Below are 27,185 nucleotides of genomic sequence, written 5' to 3'. Positions count from 1 at the left end.
TGAAATTCGATACAAAATTTATTTCTCCTACAATGTATAACAATAAATCATTCTAGTAAAAACGCGAATCTCTAGCTAGGTAGAGTCATGCTGTACTCGACAGTCATTAACCCCGCGCACTACAATTTCTTTTATAATTCTATGTCCTTAACAATTTCGCTAATCTAACAAAACAATTTGTTTATTATGTCTCTTCGTTTAGCTTCATTTCTAGATCTTGATAATACAGGAATCATAATTCGTTTCAATTAAAAAAAAAGAAACAAATGTTATTCATTTTTAACCCCTTGCCGTACCATTTTCTTTACAACTACTATTATTAAAATCTTTTTGATCGCAAGAATTTTTTAGAAGGAAAATGAATTTTATATTTATTGCGTGCTTGCATCCGGTCGAATGTTTAAATGTTGGTGACGAGAGAATAAAATTTGTATCTTACTTAAAGGAACGGATGAATATTCGTAATTAACAGTTTATTAATAAAAATCGTCATCGCGAGTCTGACTCATTAAAGTATGGCAAGGGTTTAATAACAGATCGTGTGAACGATATGTTCACCGCGAGTCTGGCTCGTTGCTGTAGCGCAAAGGGTTAAGGGCGCAGCGAACCGATACGGTGGAAAATAAGTGCGAAAACACTGTGCCGATCTTCCACGTCTGCCGAGGGCTGTGTCGGCGAACGGAAGACGGCTTTACTATTTATCTACTGATACGTCTTTCTGCGAAGGCCGCCTGCCGGACCGCCGGCAGGCGAAGTTTCCCGATTAATCGGCTTTCGTGTCTCCGGAGGATGCGAATGTTGAAGCGATCGTGTAATCCGACGACGATGAAATGGACCAGCACCATTGTATCGAAGATTATGGCGAATGTCGAACGACCTCGGCTACGCTGTGATTCCGTTCGGGAAGTTCTGACTTCTCTGTAAATAAAGCGGACACGTGGTTAATTTGCATTTTGTTGGATCCAAAGTGGAACCTATGTTATCCGAACCACTGGTATTTTAATATTTAACATTATTCTTTTTAATATGGTGAAAGTGTAAACAGTATACTGGTGGAAATAATTGTGGTGTAAAAATAATTTTTATATTTTTATTGATATTTAAATGTAATCTGAAGAAAAGAGATAAATAAATCGATATTAACACGTTTAGAATAATCGAAAATAGAAATGTACGAATACTGTTTAGTTTTTTGTTTATAAATATTAATAATATAAATGTTACTTTGAGTCTGTGATTATTATTGACTGATTATTATTATTGATTATTATTGATTTTTATGCAAAATAAAAATTATCGTGCATGCATTAATGCATTACAGATAATAGAATAACATTTTAAGATGCTTGTAATTTTTTCACAGATAAATAAGCAATAAATGAATAATAATAAAATAAATTCTGAACAAATAATCATGAACACTGCTGCAACCAATTATTACTAAACTACAGAAAATAAAATTGAACCAAGACAATTTCAAAGAACAGAAATTAAATGAAACTAAATTGTTTCGTTTAACAATTATAACAAACGGAAAATAGTACAACCCTGTCATGAAATTCTTATATACGTTTGCAATATTAATATATCTTAATGCTTCAGTCGTAAATGCATAAAATCCAAAGCACTAATAATTTATTACAAAAGAAATTATTAATTTCACCGACTTAATCTATTGCAGGAGTCGAATTGCAGGAGTAAACTTACACGTTTCTTCTTCAAGTCAGCCAGCAACAGGCTAGCCGTCGCCTGGAAATCCGTCGGCGCGGTTACGTTCTCGACGTTAACAGGTGGAAGCTTTGGCTTTGGCAGCAATCTGAAATATGTTTTATATTATGTCTTATATAACACTTAGTGATTAGAGTACACGTATAAAATATATTGCAATATATAATATATATAAAATATATAGCAAAAATGTAATTCATTAAAGCGTTTTCAATGAAAGAGTTGTAGTACAATTTATAGAATTGTAAAATGAAAATTTAAGAAGCTATATCGTCGCAGGTTTAGTGTTAAGTTTAGTGGATAGGTTTAGTATTGAGATTAGCGCAACGTTAAATTAGGCTCAGTTCTAACTTAGTTGTAGTATAATCTTGTATTGTTGATGTATATCTTATATTGTATCTATGTATTTTATTTTTATATTATATCTTATTTTATATTGTTGATAATTTAGGTATAGTGTTGACTCAGGTTTAATGATAATTTAGGCATAGTGTTAAATTTAGTTTAGTGCTAATTTAGGTTCAATGATACTGTTAATTCAGGTTTAAGTCTTCATTTAAATGTAGTGTTGATTTAGGTTTAGTGTTTCTCTTAGATTTAGTGTTGATTCGGGTATAGTATTGAGCCAAGTGTAATATTAATTTAGGTTTAGTCTTTATTTAAATATAGCGTTGATTTAAGTTTAGAGTTTATCTCTGAAATTTAGTGTTAATTTCAATGTAATGTCAAACTTCGATTTAGTATTAATTCAGATATTGTATTAACTCAGATATTGTATTAACTCAGGTCAAAAGTTAAATAAGATTCAGTATTAATTTAGGTTCAATCTTCACTTAAATATAGTGTCGATTCAGTTTCAGTGCTTATCTTAACTTAAGTTTTAAAGTATATTTCATGTTAACTTAAATTTAATATTGATCTTAGTTTAGTATTAATTCAAGTATTCTGTTAACCCAGGTGTATTATTAAATTAGTTTTTGTATTAACATAGGTGTAACATTAACATAGAAGGAGTATTAATTAAAATTTAATCTCCATTTAAATGTTGCATTAATTTAGTATTTATCGTAGATTTAGTGTTAACTTAAATATAACTTACATTTACTGCTAATTCAAATATAGCCTTAAAGGTAGTGTTAAATTCAGTTTACCATTAACTCAGGAATAGTATTAACTCAGCTGTACTACAAGCTCAGATTTAGTATCAACTTAGATTCAACGTTAACTCGGGTATAGCATCGCCTGATCATTAACTCACGAGTGTATAACAGGCGATAATAATCTCTTGTCGATCTTGGAAGGATCCATGGGTCCCGTCCACCAGCTGATGAAGTTTCCGACGACGATCACTATGATCGTTCCGAGACCGGTGAACCAGTGATAAGACAGCCGGTAAAGCGGAAACACATCATCCTCGCTGAAACGAGATCAATCGAACCGGTAAATTGCGAGTGAAAGGCTTGATCTCGTAATAACAGCTGCTTCAGATTAAATTGATTATGAGGCGCGTAACGATTAAAGTTGAAACGAAGATTCACTTACTCCGTATGCTCGAACTGCATCAGAAAACTTTCCGAGATATTGGCCGAGCAATGGGAGAGGGGGACCGGAAGTTTCTTAGGTACCAGTTGGCCAGCGCCGATGGACCAGTTCGCGCCGAAACTCGCCCAACCGGCGACCGCGAATCCTGCAATGGCGCCCATGAATGCGCCCTGATTAATAAAAAGGGGCTCATTAAAGTTTATTCATTTATTCGTTCGTTTCGTCCGTCACGCTCGCTCCTCGAACCGTCTCTGCTTGTACAAGTGCGGGACGTCGCGCGCAATTTAACCCCTTGCACTACGATTCCTTTCGTGCTCTGTTAATTAGCACTTATTCGTTCTTAATACTTTCTTTAAACCTTTGAACTCTGAGGCACCACTAAAATTGTTCCAAAATAATATATTATATTAAGAAAAATTAGTTCGCAAAAATTATTAAAAGTATAATTGTTGTTGCACGAGTTACAATATTTAATTTCATATGCATAAAATACATGTTGTCATATAAAATGGAAATGCTATATATGTCGGTAAAGATGTTTTAGAATTACAGTTAAAACGGCTTCCAGTGTAAAGGGTTAATAGGACTAGACAATTCCTATTTCTTGTATTGTCTTTATTTACTCTCGTTTCTGTACTTTGATAACAGAAGAATTAAATGTGATTTCGATTTTATATAAATTGAGTAATATTAACACTTAGTAGATCATACACGAAATCTTTGTCACGAGTCTGACTCGTTATTATAGTGTAAGGGGTTAATGGGGACGGCGCGCCGCGGTCTGATAGGGCAAAGGTGCGACGACTAGTTGCAAAATCTGAACATTTTCGATTGAAACAGTCTAAATGTTGAGAAGAGTATGAAGGTATGAAATGATGTAGCTAGGACAGGTATCTGAAATAATAGAATCTCAAAAAGTATTAATTCTGAAAAAATCTAAAGAAAATTTAAAAGTGTCTAAAGTTTGGAGAAGTTTATAAGATTAAACTATTGCAAAAGCGTAAAAGTTTGTAATAATGTAAAATGTCCAAAAGAGACTGACTGTATAAAAGTGATAAAAAGAGATCAAATTTATAGAAATTTAGAAAATTCACATATATGAAAAAATAAAAAAATTTAAGTAGGGATCTAAAAGTTTATTGAACGTGTGAGTACAAAATAGTGCAAGAGACCAAAAGAGTGTAGCAATTTGAAAAGGGATATTCTAAAACAGTCTACACTCTTAAAAAGTCCAAAAGAATGTAAAAGTCCATGAGAACCTAAAAATGCAGTAGAACCTCAAAGTTAAAAAGAATCTGGGAAAGTCAAGAAAGTCTTGAAAAGTCCAAAAGAATCTAGAAGAGTTTAACTGACTCTAGAAAAGTATATAAGGGTCAGGAGAAATCCAAAAAACTCTAAAAGGGTCCACAAGATTCTAGAAGAGTCCAAAAGAGTCTATAAGGGACCAAAGGAGTTTAGAAGAGTCCAGAATAGTTTAGAAAAGTCCAAAAATGCTATAAAAGGATCCACAAGAGTCTAGAAAAGTCCAAAAAAGTCTAGAAGAATCCAGAAAACTCTAAAAGGGTCCACAAAACTCTAGAAGCATCCAAAAGAGTCTGAAAGAGTCAGAAAATCTCTAAAAGGGTCCACAAGATTCTAGAAGAATCCAAAAGAGTTTAGAAAAGACCAAAAAACTCTAGAAGGGACCAAAAGAATTTAGAAGAGTCTAGAAATGTCCAAAAAAAACTCCAAAAGGATCCACAAGAGTCTAGAAAAGTCCAAAAGAGTCTAGATGAAACCAAAAAAACTCTAAAAGGGTCCATAAGGCTCTGGAAGGGTCCAATGAAGTCTATAAGAGTTCAAATTACTCTAGAAGAGTCAAAAAGAAACTAGGAAAGTACGTAAGAGTCCAGAGAAGTCCAACAAACTCTAGAAGGGTCCACAAGGGTCTAGAAGAGTCGAAAAAACTCTAAAGGTATCTACAAGACTCTAGAAAAGTCCAAAAGAGTTTAGAAGGGTCCAAAAAACTGTAGAAGGGTCCAAAAGAGTTTAGAAGAGTCCAGAAGAGTCTAGAAAATTCCAAAGAACACTAAAAGGGTCCACAAGAGCTTTGAAGAGTCCATCAGGCTCTAGAAGGATCCAAAAGAAATTAGAAAAGTCCAGAAGAGTCTAGGAGAGTATAAAGTCCCAAAGGGTTTAAAAGAATCTTGAAATCCAAACGAGCCTAAAAGTCAAAAAGCACTTAAAAGTCACATAGAGTTTGAAAGTGTCCGAAGTCCCAAAGAGAAAGGAAGAGAATAGAACAAGGATCGTAATATAATCAAGAAATTACCTTAGAGTTCGTCCATGGGAAAAGTATACCCAAAGTGAACACTCCGAACGAAGTACCGGCAGCTATAGCTGCGAGACTTCCGGTTATCTGAAACGATACAGAACGAAATTGTGTAGTGGCTATTTAATTGATTAATATTTATAATTTTGGAATAAACAAAATTAAGAAGTTTGGAAAGATCAAAATTTATAGTTCTAGAAAGATTAAAATTAATAATACTAGTAAGTTAAAGATTAGTAATTTTAGAATAATAAAAACTTATTATTTCAAAACGATTGCAAATTATAATTTTAAAGAGAGTAACAGAAACACAAAAATGTCAATATATCATTTTATTAATATTATTAAAGGGAAAATAGAGCTTGTTACTTAGTTACGATTTCTTAAAATATATTTTTTATGTCATTTCAAATACGTACTTCTGTATAATTTATTAAATAAACAAGGTCACTTACCACTAAAACGCTGCCCAGTTTTTCCACTAAGTAAAGCAATCCCATCGCTATCAAGCCAAGGACTACGACAAGGATCTTCACGAAAATAAAGGAACACCGATCGCTCAGTTTCAGTCCGAAACAACCCTTCACGAAATCTTCCAAAACGACGACCGAAGTCGAATTGAAACCCACTGACAGAGTGCTATGATATTTTTAAAGCAATATATATTAAACAATACGTTGCCTATCCATTAGATTGTAGAGATTTTGCTGATTAAAATGAGTCGAAACACGACGCAAATCGGACCAGTATTAGCGACTAAATCAGAGTCATAGTTATTTTCTAAATATCAAAAATCATTTTCTGTTTACATCGAGTCTGTAAAACTGGTCCGTTTTACGTCGTGTTTGGACTCATTTTAATCGGGAAAATCCCAGCTATCCATTGGTGACATATTTACAAAGCTAAGACGATCATTAACTTTTATGTTTCTTATTATCTTTATTCTTATTGACATTATTATGTTCGCGTATGTCGTACCTAAGGGCAGCGCCGAAAATCGCAGCAACGAAAAGACCGGGCACGCCGTGTAAGTGTCCCGCGACTTCCATGACATAAGCCGGCAATAACTGATCGTCGGCGGTGATCAGGCCGACCGCCCTGGGGTCGCATTTCGGCGGAGACCACCAAGCAATCAGAACGAGGCCGCACCAGCAGCAGAGCGATATGAATAGCATAATACTGATAGTGAATATCGCCAATGATCTGAAATCACGAAGAGGGCAACGCCACGTGGATAATTGGCCACGAACGAATCACGCTAATCACCGATCGATGATCAATGATTAGCAATGGTGTACAATGGGAGAAAATCCGGATTCGCTGGCCAAAACTCATGCCCAAAAAAATTATAATGATCGACCTTATCAAGCGACAGCTGTTCAGATCAAATAAAAACAAAACGTTTCGTTCAATAAAATAAAATATCGAAAAGGAATTTGATAAAATATATAATAAAATATATAATAAAATAATATAATAAAAGAAGCCTAAAAAAAGATTGTTAAAAAGTTATGATCCATAGATCGAAACTATCAGTGAACAAACTTAAGATTTGTAATCTACAACATAGGTCACGAAAAACAGAACGATTTTTTTATAGGTCATTTTAATATCATCGAGTATTTTTTAATGTTACTGTGTATTTTTAATCTTTCTGGACCCATGTTGCCATAACTTTCATCTTGAAGGTATTACCGAATTTCATTATTTAAACATAGTATTAATATTAATATGTTATAAAAGTGTTTAATGAGAGTGCATCTAATAATTTCTAATAAATTAATGGAATAATTTCGGTATTTTTGGCCGTTGAAACGCCGATCATTCCCACGGTGCGGTTCTATTAACGTGCTTTATCGTGTCGCGGACTCACCCTTCCGAATCGATCAGACACGGAATTAACGATTCGATTACGGCGCGCTGATATTTATCGACGTACTCACTTACAGTTTGGACGTCGGCAAATCTTTCAGCGATCTGTACCGCTGTACCATCGTTTGATTCACGGCTATGTAAGCGGTGCTGTAGAGCCACGAGCCGATCAACACTGTCCAGACTGTGTGCCTGGTGTACGGCGACGGGTCGAAACTAAATTCAAAATAAGACAGCGGTGTATAATTGTTCGACGAAGTTGCAAAAACTGGTTTTCGCGCACTTCGAATATACATTGTATAATTGATTAGACATTTTTATCGAATTGCGATTGATATTTGAGTTGTCAAGTGATTAAGGTGCAATTTGTAATAGGGTGTCCCATAAATCTTTAATGCGTCACGCTGTGTATGATCTGGAGAGTAAGCTCGATCAAAAACCGCGATATAGTGGACGATATAATGGATGAGCTAGATAGTGGATGCCACTAACATTTCCAGGACAACGATACATAATTATTTAATCAAGATGGGATATGTGAATCGGTTTGAAGATTGAGTAACACAACAATTCACGGAGACCGTTCTTATAAACAGCTTCATTCGAGTCTATTTCACTCCATTTCACCCTATTATATTTTCTTCTACTCTTTTACACTCTATTCTATTCTGTTCTATATTATTCCACTCTATTCTGCTCCATTCTACTCTGTTACATTCTGTTTCACTCTATTCAACTCCATTCAACATTATTCCACTATATTCCACTCTAGTCAATTCTATTCCACTAAATTCCCTCTATTCCAAACTATTTCAATTTATTCCACTCTATTATACTCTATTCGACTCTGTTCTATATTAATCCACTCTATTCTGCTCTATTCAACTCTATTCAACTCTATGGCACTCTAAAACCCCTAGAAATTGAAGCTTAAGGTTATAAAACACAAATGGGGTTATATTACAAAGGTTATAACACAATAAGTCAACCTTAAACAACAAATATCGTCTATTGATTTCGCATAAAAAAAGGAACGAACTTGTGGGACACCCTAATATTTGAGACATGAAATGTTTCTCTTACTTGAGAAACTCGATTCTATTTGCGGCCGACGCCTGTTTCCATATTTCGGCAGCACCCAGCCTGTAAGTGCCCAATACGGTAACGGTTAGAACACCGACGATCATCACTCCGACTTGAAGCGCGTCCGTCCACACCACTGCCCTGATGCCACCCTAATAAGCATAATTGCCTCGATTAAATCGGATTACATATCACCGCAATCAGCTAAATGCATCGCTTCGCCAAAGAAATTAGGGAACTGTCATTTGGAGCTCTTCGGGATATTACTGTCGTAAATTTTTGCGATATAAAAAAATTGGCATTGTTAGTTTATTAGTAACACTAGCTTTCCTGAAAATTTTAAAAACATCGGTAGATTGTTTGTTTAAAGAAAAATTGTAAAAGATTGCCTCTTCTTCAGAGCTTCCTGATAAAGTATTAAAAGGGTGGTAAAAGTAATAATTGTACGTAGGTCATTACCATAAGCTTCTGGAATCCCAAAAAATTTATTCTGTTACATCTTTAATACCACAATCTACTGTTAAAATTTAAAAAAAATTAATATTCTAGTTTGCCCGCAAAAACTTCTAAAAGATCAGCTTCTTTTCAAAGCACCTCGATAAAGTACTAAAAAGTATTGCTAAAAGTTGCTAATTACACCCAAGTAACCATAAGCTTTTGGTATCCCAAAAAATTGCTACGGTTGCATCATTACTACCAGAATCTACTCTGAAAATTTCAAACGGATCGATGGTATAGTTTCCCGAAGAAAAATACCAGAAACCGCGTATCGCTAGCCGGCTAAAAAGAGTCTGCGCGTCTCCAGAGAACGCTAACGAGCGACGAGATCGTTAACCAGGGTGGCAAACGGTTGCCGATAATAAACAAATTTGCAAAGAGTCACACAGGGCAGCGATAAATTTTCATTAATTCGGGAGGGCGACGCAACAAATTGCTTGAATAATTACAGGCGCGCGAGCACGCGATTAATCACTTCGGCCGCTGGCTTTGTGATCCGCAGCTACGGGGAACGAGCACTCGACGTGCTCCGCGCCATTGTTTCCGGCGGGCCATTGTCGGGCTCTCAGTTTCCGTCCATAAACATTTCCAGTAGCCGGGTCCGCGCGAGAGATTCTTCGCGGCATTGTCCGCCCGAAAATTGTTTCCTACGTCGCGCGCGCCCCGGCCGAGGACCTCGAGCAATCCCCCAGGAGAATTCGCGCGAGCCGGTGTATGGGGAGGGGAGGGGGGTGGAGGGCCTTTCGAAAATTAGCTCGCACACACCTAACCCGTTTCACTTAACCCTGCTCCCACGGAGCCGCTCGTATATTTCATCGTTGTCCCGTCTTGTTAACTCCTTAAACGCCAACAATGAATCCGCGGCGTCATCGGCGGACGATACGGTCGTACGCGCGGCCCTCTGGGAATCTTGCCCGATCATCGCCATGATCGCTCGTCGATCATCCATCTGACGGTGCGTTTCTTTCTTTTACGACCGAATTGGTACTCGAAATTCTGATTAACTTATTCGCGAGCTTTCGAAGAAATTCCCGTGTCCACGGTCGACTTTATTTACAGGATTTAAACTATCTTCGACGCAGAAGTCGGTAAAGCAGAGAGCGACGTTATACTAATAATACAATTTCCACGAAATGTTCGATTCTAATTAGAGCAACGAAAAATCCTTCTGGCAAGTATTGTTTTTATGTAAAAGGAAGCCGTGTACGAAATCTGAATCGAAAGGGAGCATAAAAGTTCTAAAGGTTATGTGAAGGTCGAATACTTCTCGAACAAATTTTAAGGATTTATTATTATCGATTTTATGGACGTTGTTAACAAGTGATGGAATTTAGGATTTTCACTTTATTTTCTTGGGATATTTTGTAATGGACGCGACCGTATTTAACGGCGTGGTTTCGATTTACGCGGCGGAACGAACGAAGAAGCGTCACGTCGAAACGCTCTCGTTCCCTTTCACCGTTGCCGGTCGATTAATTACAGAAATGTCGAATTAATTTCGGTAGCCATAAACTTACCAAAACGGTGTAGAACACACACGTGAGGCACACAACGATCCCGATCAAATGCACATCGATGCCGCTCACTGTAATTAATCAGAGAGATTTTAATAGTGCCCGGTTAATGTTCCGCTATGAATAATATGGCCGGTGAATACCTTGATTTAGCGCCAACGCTGGAACATAGACCACGATCGATTGGTAAAGGACCTGGAATTGGTTTGTTACGGAATTATTACTGTTCCGGCCGACCGATCATTTGCCCGCGGTCGGGACAAAGCACACAAACGCGACGAAAAACTGTCATTTTCTTTGACTCGGTGCCGCGCGTGCACGCTCACTAATTTCACCGAAATACCTTGCCGGCGGACTGCGGATTTCATGCGTTTATAGGGGAAATTGATCGCGCTAATAAAGAACGACGAAGACACCGGAGCAATGCAAGAAAATCGCCATACATTAATTGTTTATAAAAGTGATTTCGATGGGATTAAAATATGACGTGTAGCATGAAATTTTGGGCAATTTTTTCCTTTGTAAAAAATTTCAATCTAGCTTAGTTTTCGAAATAATCGCGAAAAACTGTACATCTAACTTAGACCTAACCTATACTTCAAAAAAATATATAATTACTAAAGACAGTTTTTAAAAGTCTTAGTACGTTATAAAGCGGCCTGCAGCTAAATATACTAGACCTAATTCTGACCTAACCTATTTGCACAGAATACTTTTCAAGTAGTCTGAGAATTTCACGAAATTATAAGGAAAAATACTATAAGGTGCATATATAGAAAAGGAGCATTTATAGAAAAATATTATAAGGAGCAATACAAGAATATCGCCGTGCATTTATTATTTATAAAAATGATTTGAAATGATATTGAAGTATGGTGTGCAGCTTGAAATTGTCAACAATTCTTTCCTGTGTACAAAATTTCTATCTAGCTTAATTTCCGAGATAATCGTGAAAAACTATAGACCTAACCTAGACGAAATTTAGCCCTAACCTCTACTTCCAAAGAAATGTATAACTATCAAGAATAGATTTTAAATGCCTCGTACGTTATAAGTCGGTTGCAGCTAAATATACAAAACCTAACTCTAACCTAACTTACAACTATGTAACCTCAAACGAATTTCAACTCGAAAACACAACGAGGCTTTTCTAATATATTTTTGCATACACTCGCAGTAAAAATTAAAAGTTATTAAAATCAGTGAAGTGTCCCCTCTTCACTGTACAATAATCATAAAGTACAGTAATCGCCCTACTGTTTCTTCAAACTATGTTGCATAATTATCCACAGCCTGGTAGCGAATTAATTCTTTAATAACTGTCATCAACGAATCAATGAACGCTCGAAACTGAAACTCTCGGCTCACGTGCGAGCCACAATCGAATCGCCATCTGTATTCCTTTCTTTTTAAACAATTATTTACACGCGAGGAGCTGCCGCGCGCGATCAGTCATTTAAAGTTCGTTTGAGCGTCCCCGATAAGCCCGCGTCGATTAAAGTTCCGTGTTTCCGTCGCGTAACGTGGCGTGACACGACTTCATTCTAAATGAGTTACCGTCGAATTAAAGTCAATGATGAATTACTTTTCGCGAAGTTCCCGATGCCCGCGCCGCCCGAAACCGAGATAACGTGGGCCGCCCGTGCGTTCAGGGTTCGTTGACACGTTTCATGCTTACCACATCGATAACGAAGATCAGCGATATGAGGGTCCTTACGCCTCGATTGAATCTTATCTCTAAATACTGAAACAGTAATCGTGACGACGGCGAATTAGAAACGGGCTCGATAGGAGGCTCTCGGCTTTCGCGGCACCACGAAAGCGGACGCGTTTCGCTTCCTGCTCGAGCCGAGCCGCTTCTCGGGGAAGCCAAGGGTCATCCAATCGCGACCCCTAAGTGGCAACCTTGCCGCCAGGTGTCAGCGGCAGTCTAGATGGCGCCACGATGCTTAAACGTGTCTTGGCGAAAGACATAACCTATTTGTTTTATTAGTGAATTCTATATGATGTTTGAAAAATAATATTCTGCACGAAGTATAATAAAGGATAAAATGGAAAAGGATAAATGAGTTGAAAAATGACACGAGTGTCTTTTACATTTTGTTATTTCAAGGAATAGCAAAATTAGAAGAATATATTTTAGTTATTGTCTACTAGAGTAGTACATCTATTGTCTAAAAATAAATTGAAAACATTTAGTCTAGTTTTATATAAATTATTGTTTAAAGTTTAAGAAAGGTGGACATTTTATTTTGTCCCCAACTGTACAGGGTGTTTCATTGAAGTTGCTGCAAAGCAATATCTCCGTTATGATTGACGATACTCAAAAATGCTAGGAGAACAAATTTTATGGTTCAAAGTGATAGATATTGTAGTAGAAATAATTTTTTTTATCTAAATTTTTTATATAAGTTTTTTTTATTTAAACCATGTCTTTCGAGATTTCAATAGGTTTCATATATTTCTATTATTATATTACGATGGTTACGATAAAAATGAATTCAACCAGCCACAGCAACATGATCTTCAGATGATTTTAAGTCAGTCGAGTATCATATTGTCCGAAATCATCTGCGACTCGAATAAAAAATCCAATTAAAAAAGGTACTAAAGTCAATGGAAATAATTTTCAACATTTATCATAATAACTGTATCGTTGTTGATCCTTCTGTTGTAATTATTTCAACATTCATTGTCATTACTAAATATTTAAGATTTATTCGTACTCAAGGTCAAGTAAAGGTCACGTTATTACAGGTCGTTGGATTTGTTTTGACATCAGCTGTCACGATACGATAATAAAAATATGCAATCTTACTTTCAAATAAAAACGATGATCTTAAAATCTCGCGAAATGTAACCAACAAAAAATTATTATTGTAATGTGTCTCTTCGAACCATACAATCTGTGCCTCTAACATTTTTTAGTACTGTTAACAATAACGAAAATATTGATTTGTAGCAGTTCTAATGAAACATCCTGTATAATGCGTTATACTTTCAATAAACATAGACTGTTTCGTTTTATTGAAATATTGACTTACATATAATATTTTTGTAAAATCATATTTTCTATCATGTATAATTGTAATGGATCATGCTTTCCTCAAACAGATTGACAATATTTATTTTGGAATATATTTATTTTTAAAGGATAAGACTTTTGGATGACCCTTTGTTTTGTGTTAGGAAAAAAACGAAAATTGGGAAAAGCGTTCGTACCTCGTAAACTGAATTAAGTCCCATATCCACGAACACAGGCGCGTAGACAGTGGCTACCACCACGCCACAAAAGAATATGGAAATGATCGTGATCCAGTACTGCGTTCCGAAATTATAGATCTCTGATGGTGTGCCGAGGATCGTCACACCGGATATAAAACTGCAATCATTAATTAAACTAGTGTATCTGCTCTAGAATATAGCTTATTAACATATGTGCTATTATAATACTATAGATGTATAATAGCTTGCTACAATATATGTTATTGCAAACATATAATACTTTACTATATTATATGATATTATAAACATAAAATAGTCGAGTATAACATATAATATTATAAATATACAATAGCTTTCTACATTACATAATATAATAAACGTATAATAGCTTGCTATAATATATGTTATTATAAACATATATAATGGCTTACTACAATATATATTAATATAAACATATAGTACCTTACCATATTATATGATATTATAAACATGCGATAGCCAAGTATAACATATAATATTAAAAATATACAATAGCTTACTTTAGTATACAATATTATACGTATATAATAGCTTACTGTAATATATATCATAAGTATACAATAGGTTATTGTACTATATAATATGATAAATATACAATAGCTTACTGTAATATACATATAATATGAGAAATATATAATAGCTTACTCCACTATATGTATAATGTTATAAACATATATTAGCTTATTATGATATATGATAACTTGCTATAATATACGTTATTATAAATATACATATAACAGCATATTATAGTATATACTATTATAGGCATATAATAACTCACTGCAATATATTATAACATTATTAATATACAATAACTTATCATAATTAGCTCATCTACATCGTGTTTGGTCAATCAGAAAATCGTCACGAAAACGATGGAAAATATTTCATAGGAGAATCAGCGAAAATTAGAAACATATTCTTTCGATATCACTCGCGTTAGCAGCGAGTTTCGTCGACACTCGACACCTTGTTGGCTCGGTCGTCGAACGTGTTTAACGCTCGACTGATTCCGAGGCCCTCGGAACGAGGGGAATCCCCTAGCAGAGTTAATAAATTTTTTTCAGTCATGACAGTGGTCTTTTTGGCAGTTATAGAAATAAATACCATACGCGACGAATGTGATGTGATATTTTAACTTGTGCAGTAAGGAGTTCTGTTTATGATTCTCCTCGGAAAGCGATGAACTAGATTTATTTGTATGTAATAAAATTAATACATGGAACTAATACGGTAAAATTGATATAGTAAAATTAAAATATTAAAATTACTACGATGAAATTAATATATGGAACCAATACGGTAAAATTAATATGATCAAAATTAACAAGGTAAAATTTGTATGATGATATTAATATATGGAACTTGTTTCGGCGCGAGCGAAAATAGAAGTTGCTCTGAGGCAACTTAATTGAAAGATGTTTTCGGTTATCGCTCGACTTCACGTTGAGAAATTAATCGCAAGTGAATGTTTAAATAAATTAGTCAAGTTACAATAAATCACTTTAATATTAATGTTGGACTAGTGAGGTAATGTTCCGAGAGACAGCGGTTCTGCGTTGTATAGTTGTAGTTGATTGAATGTGTCTTTTTATTTTTGTCGGACCTTTTATACCAATTTGGTGGCCCAAGAGCGCACCAATCAGTGCTTATTATTATTTTAGAATTTTTACTATGTCCAACCGACAAAAGGTCGTATGGTCGCGCCTACGTTCTGGGGTTTTCTCGGAGTTTGCATGAGCGTCGGCGTACCGCGTCGTTCGTCAGGTACTTTTTACCAGACATACGAATTCTTTGTTACGCCGTAACAGAACTAACACGGTAAAATTAATGTGATAATATGATATTTAATATAATAAAACCAATGTGATAAAATAAATATGATATAATTAATATAATAAAACTATTAATAAAATTGGAAAGTGTCCTTCCTGTTCCTTGTAATCGGAGCAACTAATGTCTACCTTGGCGGCAGGTCACCACAACGATTCCTGTCGCCCGCCCTGGTCCACTGCAGCAAGAGGCATGCAGCGCCTGCGCAACCAGTGGCGGGAGTTGTAATCGGAGCAGAAATATAATAATTGCGTATAGGGTTGCCATCTTTAACCCTTTCAGTACGACTGCCGGATATATCCGGCGTCCGCGCGACGACCGCTGTGGACGAGCACTCTTAAGTTGCAAGCAACACTTTTGTTAAAAAATGTCGTTTTATTGAGCACAGTTTTTATTTAACGCTTAGGAAATATCTTCTTATAAAGGAGGACTGGTCATGTGCGGCGGCAATTTTCGGCGCGATGTCTCGTACAGCGAGAGCGTCACGGCGGACAGAGTGCTTGTACCGAAAGGGTTAAGGATCTTTGTTTTTATCCGATACGTCAATATTTCATATATCGTATATATCATGTAAAATACATCAGATAAAAAGCAATTTCTACCTATACAATAGATTCCTGAGGCTATTTAAAGCAACTTTTTCCCTTACAAAAATCCAATTCGCGCCTTCGTTCACGAGTTATTAACAAAAAACACGGTCCAATCATAGACATTGGGCGGAGCGAGTGCAATCGGGGCGTGGCACCGTTCGTTTTTCTTGAATAACTCGTCAATGACACGACGGAGAAAATTTTTGCAAAGGGAAAAGTTACTTCAAATAACACTAGAAACCCGATTACAGCAACATTCAGAACACCCCGTATATATTACTTCTCTTTCTTGATTTTATAACTCGCCAAAACTATTTGCGACTTTAATATAAAAATTAGTAAGAATTGTCTAGATTTCTCTCACAAAAGTCGCGTTTACGTGTTTGATATTCTCGATGTGGTTGACGGCAACCCTAGTCACGAGTACAGGTGTGTTAGTCGATTTGGAAAGCGCCAACCGGTATAGAATACCTTGCGATGAGAGAAGCGGACACCGGGAAAAGGCCGAGGCTGTTTCCTCCGAGGAGATAATCTTCGGTGCTCGACTTCTGCGCTCTCCTGTAATGCCATAATCCAGCAGCGGCAGACACGGCTAGCATCACCCCGAACACCAGCCAATCTGCCCAATGAAAGTATCCTCTTTCCGGCGTTTCCTCCATTCTCGGCGCCCCGAGGAGTAGTAGCTGGAACCGGGCAAAAACCTGATTTACGAAGCCCAGATTTACTTGATAACGCCGATAATAGGCGGTAATGGAAGTCAAGTAACACGGATGAAAGCTTAATGGCTCTTGCGATGATACGCATAATGGATCTTCAACGGGGGATTTAGTTTTCGCCGCGGCCATTCAGTGCCGCCGCCCCTCCCCCCGGCCCCGCGGAAAAATCTGTTTACAGGAATAAATGAGAGAGGGACGGGCGTCTGCCGGCGAACAGAAACGATAAGCTTCTCCGCCGCTTTCTAGGTTATGATGAATACCGAACAGCTAAATTTATTACGGCCGGTGGACTGGATTAGTCGGATTACGGATTAACCCTTTACAAGCCCCCGCGGACCGGGCGGTGCCACGAAAAATTGTCGCGTCCGCTTCGAAATTATTTCGCCCGAATTTGTTCAGATTTTATGTATACGCTGTTGAGATCGTAATTGTCGCGAAATTCGGACGTGGCAACGCTGTCAGAGCGTTGCGCGTCTTATGTACAGGACATCCTAACATTTGCTGGTTTTTATTTATGAAAATTGGTACTCGGTCCTTTTGTGAAATACAGAGGTTTTTATTTATTAAATTTGGTGTTCGTCCTTTGTGAAATTTGGCGTTTTTTGTTTGTAAAGATTCTGATTCTTTGTAAGTTAATTTTATATTTTTCTTTATGTGTTTTGGTATTTTTTCTTTATAATAATTGGGACTTTTTCTGTATAATAAAATTTACTGTTTTTTCATTATGAGATTTAGTATTTTTTCTTTATAAAATATAGTACGTTTCATTATAAAAATTTCACTTTTAAATAAATTTTAATGTTTTTTCTTCACAAAATCTAGTGCTTTTTCTTTATAAAATTTTTCAATTATTATATATAATGCTATTTCATATAAAATAATATTTTATTCATAACTATTTGCATTGCAATCAGCAAAGTTAATTAAAAACATTATCAAACGATAAAAAAGCGTCTCAAAATTGCCATCGAATTGACAGAAATTATTTGTAACTAACTTCGCGACAATCGGTGAAAATAATTTGAAATCGAGCTGTTTCTTTTCATTCCAGTTTTGAAACAGTCATTGAAATGACAATCGTTCCAATTGGATGCTAAAATTAGTTGCGTATATTTACACCGCAAGTCAGCAAAAGTTAACTGGAGGCGAACTGTTTTCCTATTGTTGTTGAAAGTGACATTGAATCGACACCAGTCTCAATGTCTATCTAAAATTAGCTCTGACTATCTTCACAGCAACTAGTGAAAATTAATCGATAACAAACTGTTTCGCTACTGTGGTTCAAATAGTCATTGAACTGGCGATTGTTTTATTTTTAAAGTATTCTATAACTAAATATTTATTAAAGTCAACAGAAGTCAACTGAAAGTAAAATGTTTTTCTATTGTGGTCGTATTTGACATTGAATTTAGGACTTTTACCATTTCTTTCTTTAATTAATTATGATGATTTATACAGTAAATAATAAGTACAAAACCTTTTAGTTTCATAAATAATTTATAATTGTTTAAGGTTCTTTCTGTGATTACTTTCACAGTAATAAAAAAAAGACTATTTTATATCAGAGTAAATTGGATAATTTATTTAAAATATAATTGATATTTGATTTATTTTCAACTTCCTCATTCAATTAATTATTATCATTTAAACAGTAATAAAAAAACAATTTTTTTTCAAAACAAACTGACCTTCCAGTTTTACAAATAATTCATCTTTGTTTAAATTTCTTTATTTAATGAACTGAGGCCACTTTGATAGTAATAAAAAAGAGACAATCATATTTTAAAATAAATCAATCTTTTCTCTTTAAATATAATTGACATTTGTTTCAATTTCTATTTTCAATCACCTCAACTACTTTCACAGCAATAAAATATAGACAATTTTTTTCAAATAAAACAGACTTCTTAATTTTAACCATAATTGACATTTGTTTCAATTTCTATCCTTAATTAACCGTGACCACTTTCACAACAGTCAAAAAAGACAATGTTATTTCCAAGCAAACAGACCATTTAATATAAAACATAATTGGCATTTGTTTCAATCTCTTTCTTTAGTCAACTGTAACCACTTTCACAGCAATAAAATAAAGCCAATTTCATTACAAATCGAACAGACTTCTTAATTTCAAGCATAATTGACGCTTGCCTCAATTTCTTTCTTTAACATATTGCAACCACTTCCACTGCAGCCAGTGAAAGTTAATTGCACATGGACCGTCTTTCTATCATGATTAAAATCATAATAATTTGTAGAATCAACGCGAGGCCGTGCTCGCGTCGATCTACGTCGATTTGCAGAGCTTTCCGGGAGATTTAATGCCTAATTCATTAGCCGGCGAGTGGAAAAGAGAGAAAGCACAGTTTTATCGAGCCATTACAGCCGTATGTACTTATTCAACGTTTCACGATTCATGAATATTCTTTCTACGGGCGTGATTAGCATTAAACTTTCGCGCTCGGCCGAATGAAAAAGCCAAAGGGGACTGTCGATTAAAAAATTCAGACGCTTTCCGTTTATTGCATCTGTCCAAACACCTACCGCATACACACGTACACGGACACCGCTAATTGGTACTTGGCACACGACCCTAATGCGGCTCGCAGCTGTTAGTGCTCCAATAAAGCTTGTTAGCTTGATAAACGTTGCACTTTATGAACACAACACAACAAACCTATTGGCTGTTTAACAACGCGAACGGTCGGTCGAGTGCCGCAGCCACCGCGGTACTCGCGGATTTTTGAAAACTTGCCGAACGGCATCATGAGCTGCCATTCTTTTTGTCTGTACTGATAATTGGTGGAGGAGAGATTAATTAATTAATTTCTGTTTGTAAATAATAGAGGTTTTACAAAGCTTAACTTTTTAGCACGGTTGGATTTTGCGCAAATAAAGTTTTTCATAACTAAATTATCATTATTCTTAATAGACATTTTTTCCATATTGATATATATATATATATATAGTATTACTTACATATATTCTTCTCTAAGTGTATTTTATATACAATATATATACACTTCCACTTTAATTGTTTACTTTAGCAATTAATAAAACAATTGAGTAAACCACGAAACATTCGCGAAAGCCATTATAGTGACGCGTCATGCCTAAGAGGTTAAATGAAAATTAATCTTGTAATTTTTTAAAATAGTCGTAGATATATGCGAAATTGTAAGATTCGCATTTTAACTGAACAGTGGATGATCTATCTTCTTAAATAAAATAAATGAAGCAATTCAATGCAAATTGATCTTGTAATTTTTATGATATAATGCTGCATATATACGAAATTAAGATTTTTATTTTAACTAGACTGTTAAAGATCTATCTGCTATGTCTTTTAGTAATATTTGAAGGGTAGTATGTACCTTGCATAATTAATACTGTTGTTTCACGTAATTATACTAGTTGTCTAGGACAACAATGCGTGCATATGCGCATTTTTCTTGTAGATAATCATATCGCTTGCTCACTGTATTTATAAATATTAAAATATTTGCAATATTTAGAATAAACAAGTGACATCGAAATATTTACAATTTACTAGCAGCATTGAGATATTTATAGTAAACTAGCAAACCTGGCGAACTCCGTTTCGCCACCAGATGGCTTCGTTTTTTGTAACATTTCGTTTGGGGATTAAAAGATGAAGAAAAGTTATTTTTTTTGTTTTATAAACCATATTGGTTTGTAGTACATGCTATGTATCAGAGATGGCGCTGTATGTGAAAAATGATTTTCCCTGTTTTCCTGCTTTTCTGTTGAAATTTTTCCAGAATTTTGGTTGCTATAAACCTCACGGAGCCCGAGACCTTTCCAACGAATGCAAAACCGTGGAAATCGGTTCGTGCGTTCTGGAGTTATAGCGTCAGGAAGGAAAACCCGACTTATTTTTATATAATATATTAGTAATATTAAAGTATTTTCAATGAACTAGTGACATTAAAATTTGCAATGAACTAGTGACATTTTTTAAATATTTCTGATAAAGTGGTGACATTAAAATATTTACAATAAACTAGCAACACTATTACATTTACACTAAACTAATGACATTAAGAGAGAAATTAATTAATTAATAAGATAAATTGATTAATCAATAAGAGAAATTTACTACCAGATTAATCGTGGTCAATTTTACCTTCAGATTGAAGAAATTTGAAAGTTTTCACTTGTAGTAATAAATAATATGAATTTATTTTCACATTGAATTTATTGATATTCATGAGTTGTGACTATTTCTACTTTCACAAGTCTTGATTTGAATTTGTAAATATAACAATTTTTTATTTTAGTATCAAACAGAGAAATTTCTTTTTGAATAAAATTGCTAGAGTTATGTTATTATTATATTTGTTATTGTTATTACATAGTTATTATTATGACTATTTCTAGGTCTCGCAACTTGAATTTAACAGAACAATATTTAGAGTAGTGAAATCTCTTCTTCTAGTATTAATTAAATTGAATTTAATTTTAAAATTGACTTCATTAATCATAACTATTTTTACCTTTTCAAATATTAATTGAATGAAATAAAATTCAGATCAGTAAATTTGAAAATCGTTTCTTCTAGTATTAATTAAACTGAATTTACTATTAAGTCAAATTCATTAATCGTGATTATTTTTACCTTTTCAAATTATAATCGAATAAAATAAAATTCATATCACTGCAATCTGGCAATTTCCCATTTAAATATCAAATAAAAGAAATTCGTTTTTAAATAGAATTGACGAAGTCCATTAATCATGACTATTCTCGCCCGTTCCGCTGGACTAAAATTGATATTAACAAAATGCGACCGCTGTCCGCTAAATTTTCTCATCGATCAATTCTCATCGATTTTTCTAGACACTTAAAGAAATATATATTTCAAAATATATTTTCTGATCTGCTGTATTTCCACTTGATATTATTCATTACAGTTTATGCGTGTGAAATTGACGCTGTTGAAACGTATAGTATTTGCATTATTAACAGTTTCAAAAAAATATAAACAAGCCTGATGCTATATTAAAACTAACTTGAAGAATAGCAATTTTTGGTCAATTTTGGCGTCGCCGCTCGAGTGCAAAGCGTTAAATCGAGGCGCCAAAGTCGGACGCCGATTCTCGAGAGCTAACCTGATACGCTCTCGAATCTTTACCCTTTGCGCTCGAACGGTGACTCTGAGGCACCACTAAAATTATTCTATTACGTTCCAGAATAATTTTTGTAACAATAAAGTATAGATTAAAAAGATTATTAAGTAGCAAAGCTGCTGCTACGAGTGTCAAGAATCAATTTCGTACGCGTAAGACTGCATTTTATTGCATCGAAAAAAAAGCTATGATCCAGGAAAATTATTTCATATTTACAGTTACGATGGCTTTGAGCGCGAAGGGTTAAACACGTGTTATCCGAGAGCAACACATGGCCGGGGCTCTCTTGGTCTTTCCGTCGACTATATCGTATCGGCTACGGGGGACAAATAACTTACTAGCACACTCTCAGAATGTAATTTCACACTGTAACGGGAAACGCGGCTCGAACTTTCTAAACGTAACTTAACGACGACACAAGTGCGCAAAACTGCCGAACGGAGAAAACTGCGTAACTACTTTCACGGGGGGGGGGGGGGGGGGGCGTAAACTTAAATAACGCTGCACACGGAAATACGTGAATGCACATAATTTGTTGGCAACTCCGTGACCGTATTCGATCGCGACCGTATTAGGCTGACGCGGTAGGCTGGAGGCCCGTTCATGCGCCCGAAAATTATTTTAACGTTATTACTTGGGCTCGGGATCGCGGCATAGTGCATCATTAAATTCCCCTTGGTTGCAGCTACAATGTTTATTATTCTGTTCTAGTATTATTTTTCTTTATAAAGTTTTTGTTTCCTATTGTGTTTATTATTATGTTTTTTTATTATTATTTGTTATTATACCTTATTGTGTTATGTTTATTGCTATGCTCTATTAATATTCTTTATTACTATATTTTATTGTATTATGTTTATTGTTAATAATAAATGAATGGATGTAATTTAGATTATTTATACCGAAGGATTGTTTCTCGCCATTTTGTCTGCTTAGATCCAGAAAACGAGAAACAATAACTAAATTGATCAGAAATAAAATTGACGTCTATATAACTATAATATAAGATTGACATAAACTTGGCAATAGCTATAATGTTTATTATTACGTTTTATTATTATATTTTATTATTATATATTATTATATTATGTTTATTATCACGATTTATTACCATATTTAATGGATGGTAATGATTAAAATTATTTGTACTGTAAGGTTATGTCAAGTAGAAATAATAGTTAATTAGTCAGGCGATGAAATTTACGCCTGTTCAATTAAATACAATAGCATTTAAGCATTGAATGAATTGCTTAAAAATGCCATTTCTAAGAGAGTTTAATTGGCCTTAAATGACATTGACTATACAATGATTAGAATTAGAATTATATCATAATAATTGTATTTAATCGTATTATGTATCATTATTACTATTATTATTATGATTATTATTATATATAATATTAATCATAATATTACATGTCATATGCTAATATCATATTATAATATTACTCATAATATTGTAAATTATGTATTATATTAAATTATGGTAATATTATATGTTATATATTAATATCTTATATCATAATATTAATGATCCTTATTTATTAAATGTGTGACTGATGTAAATTATTTACAATTATATTACATTAAAATTCCATCGTAGTATTCCGAATAATTTCGCAAATAACACAAAGAGAATAATCACCGAAGCTGTCGCAATTACGAGTCCTAGAAACATTTGCAAGTTACCGAGAAAAAATTCAACTCGTTCAACAAGGAATTTAGAGAATGTCACATGTTCGCACAGAGTCCTCGAGTTTTCCGTTTTCGTTATGCTTCCTCGAGAGGCAAGGCTGACAATAAAAATAGAACTGAATTAACACTACGCTTTGCCCAATGAAGGATTCCTCGAACCGTCGCCATTCCATAAATTGAAACACTCGAAGAGAAGATCAAGTGGTTTCGCGTGCTCGTAGATGCCGCGCGTATGGAATTAGTACAACTCGTCGCCGTCAGATGGCAGCACCGCACGGAACTCGCGTACTCGCTAGGGGAGCGGAGGGGGGAGAGCGACATAGGCGCCGGCTAATACAAACGGTCACGGGTCAGTGGACCGTTTGAGTAGAATCAAGTGAAAGATGTAATGGGGTTTAATGAGGGACCATTCTTGGAATGCGAACAATAATTGCGAACACAACGCCGGCGAAACCCGAGGCTTCGGATCGTTAATATCTTGGCGTTTTCTCCGCGCGAAAACAGAACTCGAAAACTAGAGACTGGTTCTTTTTTTCTGTACGGCGATCGTGTAATAGCGCAGAAATTCTGTTCCACGATTTTTCGCTCGCGTAAACATTTCTTTGGGAACGAAGAATCAAATAAAACAGAGCTACGCCTTGCTCCAGACGTTGTTATTTTCGGTTCGCGAAAAGTTTAAAGAATTCCGTGATATTCTAAAATTATACAACGACGATGTTACGTCGATGGAGCACGTCTGTTATGATAAATCGCATGTTGAAAATATTTTGAGGTTAAGATTTGTCAGAAGTATTTTAATGTCGCTAATTTATTGTAAATACTTTCTTACTGCTAGTATATTGTAAGTATGTTAATATCACTAGTTTATTGTAAACATAATAGTGTTACTAGTTCATTGTAAATATTTTAATATTCCTAGCATATTTTAAATATGATAATGTTATCGGTTTATCAGAAATATTTTAATGTCACTAGTTCATTGTAAATGCTTTAATATTACTAATTTACCATAAATATCCCAATGCTACTAGTTAATCGTAAATATTTCATTGTTGCTTGTTTATTGTAAATAGTGCAAATATTTAAATACTTATAAATACATTATTATACAGTATACAATTCGTGTAATTACTTAAAAAATTTCTTAAAGACAAAGCACATAGTTCAGTTAAAATACAAATCTTACAATTTCGCATACATCTACCACTATTTTATAAAAAATTACAAGATCAATTTTCATTTAAGCTTTGTAAAACTCCAATTGTTCCATTCACATTATTAACAGCAGTGACAGAGTCACATTAGTCATAATTTGAGTTACAAGGAGCATGTTACGCATGGTCAAAAACAGGAAACACAAAGAAAAACGAAATGGTAACGTATCGACCGGCGATAATAGATCACCGTCATTACCGACGATCGGTTAAGGTTCACTCACATGTCTGACTCTATAAATAGTCTCCTTTATATTTATAGTAACGAAGAAGTGGTCCGATATGTGAAGGCAGCGTTTCACGTCCAACTTTTTCTGTGATCCGGACGATCAGCTGATGGAAGTATAACGGCGGTTCCCCCAGGATCTGGCGCTCAGTTTATTCGTATTCGCTGCGTGATCACGGTAATCCTGCTCAACGATCGGTAAGAGAAACGATCCAGGTGACTTCCTTCGAACGCAGGCCACGAGACACCGTTCCTCTCCTCTTTGTCCTTCCGTTATCTTCCTCGGCGATCTCGCGCCGCTCGGCTCGCAAGTAATTCCAACAAACACTGACCGCAAATCACTTTCCTAGAAAACAATTCCTTCGTGCACCCGTTCCCGACGTTTCTGCTCGATTCAGGCACCGGGACCAACCCTTCCCCAACCCCTGTTAATCAACGAATTAATTATCATCACTGCCGCGACTGATTGAAATTGAAAATCACGCGAAGAAATTGGTAAACACCGCAGACGCAGACACGCGAAAATAATATTCCGACGTGGATAACGTTCCTGCGGCCGTGGCAGCCAAACAACGGGTAAACAACCGTCGGGAAATTTAAATAATTATACGGCGTGGTTTACCTTTGCTCCTAAGAACCCATCGATCGTACGCTCCGATATCAGCGCGTTAATATTAATTTCTCCTCGCGACGATCGAACGGCGTAACTCGATCGGTTTTGCTGTATGTTTACGCGTCGATTTACGGGTTCACAGTGCCGCTATGGTGTACAGTGAATTAATAAACAAAAGAGGAACGATGGGCACCGTTAACGTACGCTTAATATGCCAGGGAATGTTTAAAGTGCCAGCGGACGTTCGTAATGCTCTCGGATAGCCGATCGTTTGCTGTCGAAACGAAAGAAAAGGAGGAAACAAAGAGGAGTGAACACAGCGACGACCGAATTTCGACGGAAACATAGAACCGGAGAACAACCGTGTGCCGCGACCAGCAGCAGACTGCCGCGAGGTTCGGTGCTCGGTGCCGTGCTAACCGGTTTCCTCGATCTAACTCCTCCAGCTCGGTTAGTCGAGCGAAATTTAAACGGCGGCACATCCAATCAATCGTTGGAGAAATGTGGTGCTTGATGATCATCCACCCGTGAATCCTCCGTCTGTAGATTGAGCGTCGTGGAACGATCTTCGTCGATCCCACGTCTCGCTCGAGCATCCAACCGCGACGAAGATCGCAATTAAACAATTATCCGCGTGCGACGGACGTGGGATAAACACAGATGTAATTATTTGCATACAATGGGTTGGCTCTCGATGTTAACCTCAAAATCGGTTGGTCTTGTTTACCGATTTTGTTAGGACTTGAAGACTATTAATATTTAATTTTGTAGTTTTATGTTGCATGAATATGCGAGTGCTGCATGGTTTATGTTAAACTAAGTGGACTTAAATGATGGAGATAATATGGCATTAGTTTCTATAGTTTGTATGTTGAATAATAGGAAAATTAATGCTTGAACGTAAGTTCACTCTTAAAATGACAATTGTGGGGAAGAAAGGAAGTGTGGAGGATATATTATATATTTTCCAAATTATAAATGTCGTCGATTGTTCCTTTAATATTAGTTTAATATGTAATATTAAAGTTTAATATTGTGCCCACGTTCGAATAGCCTTAAAGTCTTCAACGATATTATTAGAATTTGCAATTATGTTAATTCAGTAAGCAGTGACGTTGATTTACTCTCTGTTTTTACCAGTGAATGTAGGAATGAATTTCCTCTTTAAACTAGTAATGCAGTGATAACAACGTTGACAATGTAGTAATAGCAGTGTTAGCAATGTAAACAGCAATGTAACCTTTACATAACCTAATGGAAGTTAATATTATTGTTGTAAATAAGTACTCAAATAAAGTGACAATTATTTTAGTTTGACAAGTTTGTTATTTTTTTA

At 35.4% G+C, this 27,185-nt stretch overlaps 1 protein-coding gene across 5 annotated transcripts; it reads right to left on the bottom strand.

Moving 5' to 3' along the window:
- LOC144477376 (sodium-coupled monocarboxylate transporter 1) lies at positions 1-26,270 on the bottom strand. 5 transcript variants are annotated; one of them, XM_078195104.1, is made up of 16 exons: positions 25,859-26,270; positions 25,235-25,661; positions 16,707-16,918; positions 13,771-13,930; positions 12,227-12,292; positions 10,692-10,743; positions 10,552-10,619; positions 8,537-8,688; positions 7,529-7,669; positions 6,560-6,784; positions 6,037-6,220; positions 5,582-5,668; positions 3,271-3,440; positions 2,987-3,145; positions 1,708-1,816; positions 1-918 (listed from the first exon to the last, which is right to left on the bottom strand). In XM_078195104.1, the coding sequence occupies exons 3-16, from the start codon at positions 16,892-16,894 to the stop codon at positions 883-885; spliced, it is 1,797 nt and encodes a 598-aa protein (XP_078051230.1). In that variant the 5' UTR covers positions 16,895-16,918; positions 25,235-25,661; positions 25,859-26,270; the 3' UTR covers positions 1-882. The 5 variants fall into 5 exon arrangements, with proteins under 5 accessions (XP_078051230.1, XP_078051231.1, XP_078051229.1 ...); XM_078195105.1 differs by having other exon boundaries at positions 25,235-25,582; XM_078195103.1 differs by having other exon boundaries at positions 25,235-26,270.
- Between the last annotated feature and the right edge of the window lie 915 nt (positions 26,271-27,185).

Source organism: Augochlora pura, chromosome 11, assembly GCF_028453695.1.
Source record: "Augochlora pura isolate Apur16 chromosome 11, APUR_v2.2.1, whole genome shotgun sequence".
Taxonomy (NCBI): Eukaryota; Metazoa; Arthropoda; class Insecta; order Hymenoptera; family Halictidae; genus Augochlora; species Augochlora pura.
Note: the sequence above shows the minus strand (reverse complement) of the source record. Positions and strands in the feature narration are given on the sequence as shown.